Source organism: Populus euphratica, unplaced genomic scaffold (genome assembly GCF_000495115.2).
Source record: "Populus euphratica unplaced genomic scaffold, PopEup_1.0 scaffold152.1, whole genome shotgun sequence".
NCBI lineage: Eukaryota > Viridiplantae > Streptophyta > Magnoliopsida > Malpighiales > Salicaceae > Populus > Populus euphratica.
In genome coordinates this window covers 239,970-252,636 of record NW_011500040.1, presented here as the reverse complement: position 1 = coordinate 252,636, position 12,667 = coordinate 239,970, and the positions used below count along the sequence as shown (strand labels likewise).

General features: G+C 32.2%; 2 protein-coding genes across 2 annotated transcripts; one reads left to right on the top strand and one right to left on the bottom strand.

Moving 5' to 3' along the window:
- Positions 1 to 1,016: 1,016 nt before the first annotated feature.
- On the top strand, positions 1,017 to 5,780 carry LOC105107228 (UDP-galactose transporter 1-like). The gene is made up of 5 exons (XM_011001078.1): positions 1,017 to 1,532; positions 2,919 to 3,168; positions 3,280 to 3,487; positions 4,757 to 4,988; positions 5,331 to 5,780. The coding sequence occupies exons 1-5, from the start codon at positions 1,422 to 1,424 to the stop codon at positions 5,556 to 5,558; spliced, it is 1,029 nt and encodes a 342-aa protein (XP_010999380.1). The 5' UTR covers positions 1,017 to 1,421; the 3' UTR covers positions 5,559 to 5,780.
- A 312-nt stretch (positions 5,781 to 6,092) lies between these two features.
- Positions 6,093 to 7,860, bottom strand: LOC105107227 (Adenine nucleotide alpha hydrolases-like superfamily protein). The gene is made up of 3 exons (XM_011001077.1): positions 7,192 to 7,860; positions 6,544 to 6,665; positions 6,093 to 6,430 (listed from the first exon to the last, which is right to left on the bottom strand). Exons 1-3 carry the CDS (start codon positions 7,576 to 7,578, stop codon positions 6,280 to 6,282), a joined length of 660 nt encoding a protein of 219 aa, XP_010999379.1. The 5' UTR covers positions 7,579 to 7,860; the 3' UTR covers positions 6,093 to 6,279.
- Between the last annotated feature and the right edge of the window lie 4,807 nt (positions 7,861 to 12,667).

Genomic DNA, 12,667 nt, shown 5'->3' with positions numbered 1-12,667 from the left:
TATTAAAATAATAATTTTTTATTTTTTAAGATCTATTTTTTAAGATAAAAAAGATTAAAACAATAAAAAATTATAAAAAATTAATTTTAAATAAAAAAATATTTTTATAATAAACAGCATTTTAACTGTGGATTCTTTTACTTTCCTCTTGTATTGGACCCGCGTCAGTGCTCTGTGCATGCAAGAAAAATAAATAAAAAATTTTAAAAGTTAAAGTTTAATTATTGAGGTTTTAAATTTATTTAGTTTGAATTTTATAAATTTTAGAATTATAAAATATTTATAAAATTATTAACTTTAAAATCTATAAAATTAATTAAAATATACATAAACTAACTTAAAAATCTACATTAATAATATATACAACAAAAAATATCACATTAAAAAAATACGATATACACAACAGAAAATAAATAGAGCACCTGATATTCCACATCAGCAGCTCAGCTTATAGAGATGAACATTTTTCAATACGACCCATGAGATTTCTCATAAGTTCCATTTTAGTTATCTATCAATTAATAATTAAATACTAACGAAATGGTCTTTTTTTTATTCTCATTTGATGGTTATCTGCATTATTTTCTTAACTATATAATTAACAAAATGCTATATTTAGAATCTCCAGCATTACCTTAGGTTTTAGTATTCCCCTTTAATTCATATTTTGTTGAGAGTACAAATAATTATTACCAATACCATTTAAAACAACGAATTGAATTTATTCTTTTGTGAAGAAGTATTTTTATAGTTATCCTTTTCTTTCATCGTTTGCTTCCAAATCCTCACACACGATTCAAGGAATGGCATTGAAAAGTTTTATTTTTATATATTAAAAAAAATACTTAAGGCTTTTTTGGCAGCTGTGTTATTTTTTAAATTTTTCTGTTTTGCATTAATTTTTTTATTTTAATATTATTTTAATATAATAATATTAAAAATAAATTTTTAAAAATAAAAATAAAAATATTTTATATAAAAGATATCTTGAAACAGAACAGCATTTGGTAGTGGATACTAGTAAAAAATAGACAATGTTTGTTAGTTCATGTAATAAACACGAGAGAGAGAGGGGGAGAGAGAGAGAGGGAGGGAGAGAGACGTTTAATATTCAACGAAGAAGTTTTAAAACCCGAAGAGCTTAAGCAGTAATCACATGGAAGAAGAGCTGCCTGCTCCGTTACGCCCTCATCCTCACCTTCTTATTACTTCTTCCTCACTAATTAGGGTTTGCTAATTATTTTCCCTTTCCACCTCTCTCATTTCCCTAAAGACCGCGTCACCGTGGTTCCACTTTCTCTTTCTCTATCCTTCCTTTTGATTTTGAATTCAGCCATTTGAAAGGGAGGAGAAGTGAAATTCCTTAATTGAGGTGAATTCTGTGGTTTCTTTTTTTCCTGAGAGAATATACAGATTGCGAAATGGAGGAGAGTCTGATTTTTCAGTGGAGTGTGTTTAGATCTCTGCTCGCTATTCTCCAATGGTGGTGTTTCAATGTTACTGTTATTATCATGAACAAATGGATCTTCCAGGTCTGTTCTCCCTGTTTTCCTACACATCTTCATGGTTAATTAGCTTGATTCTCTTTTTAAATGTAATTAGTCTGAATTTTGTTAACTCGGCTAGCTCAATTTCCCTGTTTTATTAAGTAATCTATCGATTTCGCTTGATGGGTAAGCTGAATTTTTCAGGAATGCTAATTTTCTATAGCTTAAATCTTGATGTCAATGCTCTATTTTATTTTTATTTTTTTCCCTTTTAGGTATGTATCGATATTTGCATCTGATTTTTTTTATAAAAAAAATTGTATTTCGGGTTTAATCAATCTAATTGTAATTATATATGTTATTAGTGAGGGATTGTATATTAAATTCCTCTATTTTTAGTTTGTTTGGTGCGTATTAATATGCATGTATCTACAAACATTCAAATTTTTTTTCTCCAGCTATTTCTTTAATTTAAATAATTGAATTCCATGTGCATAGTCACTAAGGTAGATAATTAAATCATTAAAATTCTTGTTGTAGATTGATACGCATGTTTGGCACATACAGTTCACCAACTGATGGAAAAAGGGATAAACCCTGTTGGAACTTTTTGTAAACAGACAAGCCACCTTATATGGTGGTGGGTATAATTGAGCTAGCCACTGTTTTATTAGCTTGTCTGTCCTCTTCATATTTTTTTCGAGCCTGTTTGTGATGGTGGGATATGGCTTCACTTTTTCATAATTAGATCAATACTCCAACCTATATGGGACATGAAAAAACAGATCTACTCTGTATGTATGTTCATTGCAGGGTTTGAAGTTTATGCTAATTGATTGAAAAACCTGATTGTGTTTTCCAAATCTCTGTGCAGGAAATTGTATTCATTTTTTTTCCCAATTTTTTCTGAAAAGAAATTGGATTTTTCGGGCTCTGGTTAACTTATGATTGTTTTTTTTTTGGACTGAGGGGATGGCTATCCTCTTTTTGAGCAACTATTTTATGTGAATTCAGTTTGAACAGTCAGTTGATGTGACTATTATTAAATCTGATATTGAAGTTATATTCAGTAATGTAGCAGAATCCTTCTGTTTTTGTATTTTATATGTGGAGCGTAGTAGAAAGTTTCAATGCTCCGCATAGACCTGAATATTACGGGAGCTCCTGGTAATTTATCTCTACTTCACATGTATTGATTCTAAAATCAGATGACCTTTCTGACAATCCTTCTCATGACAAGTCTTCTTTAAATTATTTATCTCCCTCTTATTAAAAGCCTACTTGTCATCCTTTCTGTTCCAGTTGGTTTGACAGTCATTGGCAGAAAAAATTTCCTCAGTGTTTAGCTCAAATGTTTATGTACTGGAACTGGAGTTGATGTTTATGGGTGTCATCAGAGGTCTTCTAATTTGAAATTGTTTCTTTTCACAGAAACTAGATTTCAAGTTTCCGCTATCAGTATCTTGCATCCATTTCATATGCTCATCCGTTGGAGCATATGTGGTAATCAAGGTTCTGAAGATCAAACCATTGATAGTGGTTGAACCTGAAGATCGCTGGCGAAGGATTTTTCCCATGTCATTTGTGTTTTGCATCAACATAGTGCTGGGGAATGTGAGCTTACGATTCATTCCTGTTTCATTTATGCAAACAATAAAGTCATTTACTCCTGCAACCACAGGTCAGGCCCAGAAATCATCAATATAAATAAGCTATTTTTTTATGTTTCCTGATCCTCAGTATTTTTTTGTTGTCATGCAATAATTTTGTCTTATCTTCGATGGCTGGACAGTTGTTTTACAGTGGCTAGTTTGGAGAAAATATTTTGACTGGCGAATTTGGGCTTCTTTGGTACCAATTGTTGGAGGAATCCTTCTAACATCAGTTACTGAGCTTAGTTTTAATATGTTCGGATTTTGTGCTGCCTTATTTGGATGTTTGGCCACTTCAACAAAGACTATTCTTGCAGAATCTCTGCTGCACGGATATAAATTTGACAGGTAGCATCTCTGTTCTTGTCACCCTTTCCTTTACTTGCTCTTAAAGTTTTCCGTTTCTTGTTTTATTGCATTCGTTTCTTATTTTATTGGAAATCCTCTGATTGGAACTCTTTCATCTGGCTTTAATAGTTACTTGAGAAGCTGCAAGATAAGCATCTACAGTTACTTTATATTGCTGACGACAGGATTTCCCTGTGTAATGTGTGATACATGTATCATTGAAATTTGAGTTTTAAAATCTGTATTATGGTATGTTTCCTGTTGTAGCATTCCTATATTTACAGCATAGCATACTACCAGTGAAATGCTTTGAAACATGGAAACTTCACCATGATGGTGTCTGACTTGAATGATCTCAAAAGAACATGCTGCTGATTCTATAAGTGAAACCAGTCTTGTATATGTTTACTTGGTGACTATTTTTCATGAGGCTTAGAGATGATGCCAATCTGTAGAAATTGCAGTGTTGCTAGTCTGGCACAACCTGTCCATTTCTTTAAGAGGAGATTGGATTGAAATAGATCAGCCATTTCTTTTCTTTCATGTTTTTGATTGAACTCCCAGTTAAAAACTTTCTGTTACCTCCACTTCCAATATTTGTAAGGGTTATGGGAATTATACTTGCCATGCCTCGTTTTAATTGTGAGCTCCCCTTTATGTACAATACTTTTGTTTGGAAGTGATACAAGTTAGGCTTGCATTTTACCTGCAATATATTGGATCCTGTGTTTATTACAGGTTAAATCACACAAGACTTGTATGCAAAACTTGCTATAGCATATATTCTTCTGGCATATATCATATTTGCAGATTTCAGGTGAGGAGCTCACCATGTGATTTTTTTTTTCTAATTGAATGCTTAAAGATTGTTGGAGGTTGATATAGGTCTTTCTCTCCTTATCATACCAAAAGAATTTGTGTTCATTGGTGGCTTGGCATCTCTACTCCACATTTTGACCAGTTTAAGACAATTGAAGATGGGCATCCTTTTAGATTGGTTCTGGAGCTTAATGCTCAACCACAAAACATTCCAGGATCTTGTTAATTCTCCTTTTCCTATGGTGTTTTGGTGGTGATAGTCACTTGTCTTTTGCCTGTCTTTTCTGTTTTAAGCGATTCCTAGCAAATAATGAAGCAAAATTGAAGCTTGTAAAATTGTTTCGGAAAACTGTTTAATGTGTGGGTTTGATTGCATGTGAAATTGTTTGCATGATTTATCTCTGCAAGATTCAGTCTGATCCTTTCTTATATATTTTTCCTGTACCTTAGCATAAACACCGTGTATTACATGGCACCTCTTGCAACCATGATCTTGGCATTACCAGCAATCTTGGTTGAAGGTAGCGGGGTTATAAATTGGTTTTACACCCACGAAGCTGTCTGGTCTTCCCTCATCATCATTTTAAGCTCTGGTCTGCTGGCCTTTTGTCTCAACTTCTCTATCTTTTACGTGATTCATTCCACAACTGCAGTAACATTTAACGTTGCTGGAAATCTTAAGGTGAGACCAAAATTTTTCATCCCTTAACCTAATATGACCTGTCTCAAGATTTGAACCTGAACACTGTTTAGTACCTTCAAATATTTTTACAACAGAATTGATCTTGCAATCACATTAAAACTCTTCATTTTCTATGTCTTCATCAATATCCAACACCTGGATTTTGCATGCATTACAAGTTTATTGACAGTTTCTTTCGCTTTCACGTGTACTTGAATTTATATTGCATCCTTTGCCACCAAAGAATATTTTGCGTGCTTTTCCATTGGGCTTGCAGTTTTGCTACAGGAAGCAACTATGGTATTGATACGCGTACACTCTGTCCGTCTTAATTGTGTACAGGTTGCATTTGCTGTTCTAATTTCCTGGATGATATTCCGGAACCCGATATCTGTCATGAATGCTGTTGGATGTGCCATTACACTTGTAGGGTGTACATTCTATGGGTATGTGAGGCACTTGCTATCCCAACAGCCTCCACCACCAGGAACTCCTCGAACACCCAAGACCCCGAGGAATCGGATGGAATTGCTACCCCTTGTAAATGACAAATTGGATGATAAGGTCTAATTGAGAGGTCACGGTATTGAGGCTCTGCGCAGTTGGCATAGGAGGGTTGAATTGAAGAGAAGAATGAGAACACTCCGTCGTGTGAGCCTCCATTAGATCACTCGAAAGTTTTACATATGTTATTATTTCCGCACAGAAATAGAAATCATTCAGTTTTTGGCCAGTGGTCTGATATTTATTTATATTTGATAAATCAGCCTTTATGTATCTTTCACCTGTTAATTGATGACTTCACGGTACTGACACTGCCCAATCTGCATAGCCTCATCATGCAAGAGCACAACAATGGCAAGCTCTGAAAAGTTTCACATTATTTCCACCTCCATCTCATGCTGTAACGAAACTAGTTGCCGAGGACGGAAATTCGTATCACCTGTAATACTTCTCACCTTGCAAATCAGGAAGCTACAATTGATTGCCATCAAGTTGCAAGCAATAACAGCTGGTGATTTGTGAGGAGTGCTTGAATTGCTTGTTTTGCCCTTCAAGATAGACGCCTTCCTGGCATCGACGAACTGAAACAATCTCGGGGGCTAAATAAAATGGAGCAACATCAAACGCTATCCACAATAAAATCACTTTCAGTAGTAGAAAGATTCTCATAGCATTACATTGAAAAGGGGGAAGAACCGGTCAGTACTAAAGGGATTACAGAGGACTGGACGCTAGTAGTAGTGCATTGAATCTAACCTAATTAGTGTTATTAACCTCTGAAATCAACCTAAGCAAGGAGCCAGAAGTCTTTCTGCCTTCTAGTGGTGATGAGGTACCCGCTCATGCCTTTGCTCTGCTTCCTTACACCGACAGTCAAGCACTCTGCATTGCTGATGCACTGTTGAACAAAATCTTCGCTGCTGCTTGTCCCACAGAGGCTGCAAAAAATTCTCACAAGCGGATGTTAAAAGTCAAGGATCAGACACATTCGGAGACCAAAGGGTGGAGAATATATTATTTTGAGATACGAAGGTTAGAGTGTTAGACCCACCAGCTGATAAGTGTGGAGGGCCTTTTCTGACCCAGGACGAGCACAGAAGCCTCTAGCTTCTTCACTTGGCTCAACACCGTGCCCAGCTTGGGTCCTTGAATCACCAGTGCTTCCACTTCCACCTGAAAATTGCCCCAGATGACATCTCTCTCTTTCCCAAATAAATAACTAAATGAAAAGACGAGAAAAGAAGGATAAAAAGTGCCAGAAAAATCTCCCACCACATCCATCTGTGCATTTCTGGAAAGTAAAAGTGACAGATGAAAAGACAAACCAAGCTAGTAAAAATTGGCCCCCCTACTCCCTCCAAGAAAGAGAAAGAGAGTGCAATACAAGGCTTACGAAGGGATATCATGTAGTTCAAAAGTAAATTAAACCAAGTGAAAAGGGACCGGAATTCCCTCTCACAATAAGCATTCAAAGGAAAGAGAGGAGTGGAGTTTACTAGGCAGGATCTATCGAACACAACTAGAAGATACTCTCTTACAACATGGGATCTATCACTCATGCACACGAGATGAGCCAAAATAGAAACAAAACTTCAAAAGAGGTCACTATTGTGATGCAGCAGAGAACTCAAAGATCAATTTTAGACCCAACAAATAGCTAAGAGGGGAGGGGGATTTCTTGAACATAAACAAAGCATACCTCAGGTCGGCTAGCCTTGCAAAGCGACCCAAGAGAACTGGCAAGATAAGGAGAGTAAGCATCAGATGTTCTTTCACCGCTGCCCATGTCGCTAGGAGGGATAATGTGAAGCAAAGTGAGCAAATCACCCTTGTTAGCCACATGAGTCAATGCCCACATCATTGCATGCTTAGAATGTGAAGTTTGATCTACCACCACCACCACTCTTTTTCTCATAACCAGCCCAGCATTGTCATTACCATACATGGAAGCCCCTTCCATTTGCTTCAAACTTCTCTCACAGTTATAGCCACCTTCAACAGTGCAATACTTGCTGTTGCTAGCACTCCTCCTCCAAGATGTTGACCTCCCACTCAGCTGCCGTAGGAAAGAACCTGAACTTGGCATCTTATTTACCCAAACCAAAGCGAGTTCTTACAAGGAGAAATCAACTTTGACAAATACAAGCACTGGCACAACAGAAGAAACCACCAGAGGAATAGTGATGCTAGTACAATAGCATAGGCTCTAGCTAGCAAAGGAAGAGGAGAGAGACAGCTATGGGAAAACTGGTTGGAGTGCTGCCGTTAGACCGTGAGATTGGTTTCAATACAAGTATATAAACTAGAAGGACAAAGAAATTACGTGACAGAAAAGAAAATGACGGGTGATATTGAAGCTGAGGCTAGAGAAGGCCTCGTGGGGCTGGTGATGATGCAAAATCATGAATATCTATCTATCTCTTCTGCAGGCAACAAGTTAAGAGTCACGGAACGCTGTAAATAAGAGAGAGGCTCTGGCCAGGGTTTTGATGATGAGAGAGGATTCCCTGTACCACCATTTTTTATGTTTCTGTATCATATTCTTTTGTACAATTTTTTTTTTCCAGATCTCGTGTTCATTGTCTTATATGATAGTATGAAACCATATCTTTATCTTATTTTAGGTATTTTTCATCCCACAAAGGGGCACATGATATGGGAGGTAGGGGTCCATTTTCATGGAGTGCATAGCTTTACTTGCTGTCTTCTGGTTCCTCCAAGTTGTACAGCCGCTCGGTTAGAAAGAGGGTGTTTTTTTTTATTTTTTGGTAAAAATTTAATTTTTATTTTAAATTATTTTTTTATATGTTTAGATTGTTTTATTGTGTTTATATTAAAAATAAATTTTAAAAAGTAAAATATATATATATATATTAATATATTTTTAAATAAAAAATATTTTAAAAAATAACATATATAAATTTCAACTTCATCCACACATGCACCTGTGAAACAACCTAAATCTAACCGGTACAAGTCTACACCTTTACGGTTAAAAAATATTTTTATAAAAGTGTACATTATTTTTTATGTTTTTTAATTATATATATATTATTTAATGTATTTTAACTAAAAAATTATTTTACAAAATAATACTGCAAGTGGTAATGTTGCTGTTTTTCAAATTTATAATAATGAGACTAAGCTACGCCCAGAAGATTTCTGCTGGCAGGTTCGAAGATTGTGGGAGAAAGATGTGATCTTGTTTTATTGTGGATTGCCATGTCAAGATCATTGATGATTGGGTTTCTGATCGACAGCGATAGACTCGTGGATTGATGTGCGTAAAATCAAAGCCATGATCATCAAAAAACAAAAACAAAAAAGCTTTGAGAAGCCCAGATAGATCTTTTTTCTAGAGTTTCTAACCTGGCTAGATAGTTTACCAACGCCTGGTCGTATAAACAAAATTTACTCAAAATAAAAATATTCGGGTGTTGCCGTTCTACGTGGTTTAAATTTTATAAGCATGAAGTGAAAAAATAATAATAATAATAGGTTTGTATTATATTTATTTTTTGAAATATTTTTTATTTAAAAATATTTAATAAATTCCATCAAATCTTTCTCAACTCAAATGAACATTTAGATTAAACAATAATGTCAATTCAAAATAATAAATTTTTTTTAAACTCAAGTTTTTATTTTCAATAATATAAAACTTAAAATATCTCAATATCACTCGTCTTATCAATAAAAAATACTTTGACATTTATTGCAAAATGGAAAAAGCCTAGGGATCAAGATTTAAAAACTCACACCTCATGTGTAGTAAAAGAAAGGAAAACAATGTTTTTTTTTTGTGTTTTAGTATATCCTTTAAGTTCCAATCTGGTTTAAATAACAAAATTAAATTTTATTTTTTAAAATTAAATATTAATTTAATACTGAAATATTTTTGACATTGCAAAAATCCAATAGCAAGTTAATCAAAACAAAACCAGTAGCCCCAGGTCGCATTAATATAATATGTAATAATGAAATAATTGATTTTTTTTTTCGGTTTGGTTTTTTCAATTATTTGTTTTTTAATTTTTTTTATTTAATTAGTTTTTTGGTTTTTTTACTCACCCCTAGAACAAGTGTTCTGTGCTTACCTCTGCCTTTCCTCTCGTTCCTCTCAGTTGAGACGTCAGAAAAGTCAGTCATTAAAGAATCCTGACCAGAAGACAGCGTATAATGATTTCCCTTCTTTTTATAAAAAGAAAATAAATAATAAAAAATACTGAGAATTAATCATCAGCAGTATTGAATAAACAAAAAAAAATAAATAGCAAAAAGCCAAAGAGATCGTACTTCCAAATTATTGCTCCCGCCCATCTCGCTGGTTCCTGCTTCTTTCTCTGAAATTACAACCACAGCCCTTTCTATCTATCTATCTTTTATCCGAACCCGATTACAGGACAGCTGTCCACTTTTTTCGACTTTCTTTTGTATACAATTAAGTATACCTTATATGTACACACACACACATGTGGACTTCACTGCGCTGAGCTGTTTTTTTAAAAAAAAACAATATTTACATGTTGTAAGTGTGTTTTTTAAAAACAAAATCAATACTTGATGTTATAATTCTAACTATTTAAGCACTGCCTGAAACAATTGTCCAGAAGAGAAAGTAACTAAAATTTTTATGAAATTACTTAGAGCAAAATAGTTTTTTTTTAAAAGGGGTTGAAGTGAAATAAAATAAAAAACAAATACCAATTTATATTTTTTAAATGAGAAGAGAGATCATAATAAAAAAAATACTAAGATTTATAGATGATAAAAAACTTCACCTTAACTAGCGGTATTGTCTTATTAAAAAAAATCTTACATACCTTCTAAAATATACGAGGGTTTCTTACATTATAGTTATTAAATTCGAACTTATTCAACGAGTCAACTTTAAATTTAGTGACTTGATTAATCAAGGTTTGCTAAAAAACTAGTAAATGCAACAACTCAATTGACTTGATGTTTCTTTTTTAAATTGGTTTTTTTCTATACTTTTTTTTATTTTTTTATTAGTTATTAATACTTTTTAAATCTCACTGTATAAGTATTAAAAAATATTTTATTTTTTCAAGGTAAAATTTAAAATCTATTAATATATATATTCTATATTTCTATGAAAAAATATTTTTTTAATGTGAAATTTGAAATTTTTTAGTATATATACTCTAAGTTTACAATGAAAAAATTTATGTTTTTTCAATGTGAAATAAAAAAACTTTTTTAGTTTAAATATTTTAACTTAAAAACATTACATGATATCTTTTCAATGTGAAATAAAGAATCTTTTAAAATATTCTTTTAAATTTTATTTTTTACAAAATATATATCCTATATTTATAAAGATTTTTTTATATAAAATATAAAATATTTAAATATGTTTTTAAAATTTTCAAGGTTATTCCAAGTAGATCCGGGTTAACCCATGAAATTTAAAACTTGATTTTTTAAGCACAATAAAAATTAATTATTCATCCTTAAAAGATAAACTATAGAATTAATAAAAAAGAACCAGTGTGAAAGGGCACTTAAACTTATTGTTATATATTTTTTATACAAATTAGGATTTGGCATTTCATTTAACTTTATTTCTACAAATGAAAACACGAAGCACTCCTCTTTACAAGAATTTAAAAAATTTGCAAACTAGAGCTTGGTCTAACGGTGGAAGGGGCTTGTCTCTTTTCACTGCACCTGGGTTCGAGTCCTAGCGTGAACGCCTGTCACCCCCGCGGTGCCTTACATGCCTACTGGGTTTGCAGGATATTCAGTGGGCCGTGGGGATTAGTCGTGGTGCACGCAAGCTGGCCCGGACACCCCACGTAAATCAGAAAAAAAAAAAAAAGAATTTAAAAAATCTAGTATAAAGAGTAATTACAGAATTTATTATACTAAAAATATAAAGAGACAATTATATCTCCAGTAAATTTCTAATGACTAAGAAGACTGGTGAAAAGATAAAACTAACCAACTGGTTTTTTCGGAAAAAATAAAATTATAATTACACTATTGTATTGTGAATAGTGAATTGAGTGCTGCGACATTAATCACCCTTCGGGGTGTGTGTGTGTATTAATTGCAAAATTAAATTTGAGATGAGGTCAATGTAGAATCCTTTACAAGAGGCTAATAAACCATACCATACCATTCCGATTCAATAACGTTATTTTATGTCCTCGGTCCAACAAACCATGAATAGGCTTTGACAATATGATGATCGTTTTTTAAATGGATTCTTAAACAGTAATCAAATAAAAAGGTATGTTAATAATATTTTTTATTTGTTAAAAATTAATTTTTGAAATTCGTATATTAAAATAATTTAAAAATAAAAAATATATTAATTTAAAATAAAAAAAATAATTTTTTTAAAAAATATTTTTAAAATACAGTGCAAAATACGCGCACAAAGCAATCTCATAATATTTAAGGACTAATAAATTTTAAATCTTTAAAAACTATCATCATAACGTGTACTGCCACTCCCTTATTATACTGTGTGTGCTGCAGTTGAATGACAAGGTTTTGCGAGCAAGAAAACTTACACGCTCACGGTATCTCCTGCCTCTTCGCTGTAGATTCCATTTTACGGGAATTTGTGCAACTGAAGAATTTCAATCCAAAATATACGGCCCAAACCCAATCCCAGACGGAGATATATTCATCATACCTGAACCGGGGTTAACCCGGTCAAAAAGCTGAGCCTCGAGTTATATAAATTTATCATGATTAACTTAAATTATACTAAAAAAATTAATTTTTTTAAATTGTAATATTTCATAAAAAAATTATGTAAATATAAGTAATAAATAATAAAATTCAAAAAATTATTTTAAATTTTTTTTATTTCATTTTAAAAAATATGATATTAACATATTATTTTTTTAAGTTGAAATATTTAATTTAAATATTTTTTTTATTCCAAGTTAGAAAAACATAATTTTTTTATTATAAATTTAAAATATATATTAAAAGATTTCAAATTTCACATTAATTTTTTTTTAAAAAAATATAAAGGTTATATATACTAAAGAGTTTTAAATTCAATATTAAAAAAAATATATTTTTTAATATTTATATAATAAATTTTAAAAAATTAATAACCAATTAAAAATTATAAAGAGAGAGATCTCTAATATATATATATATATATATATATATATATATATATAAAATAG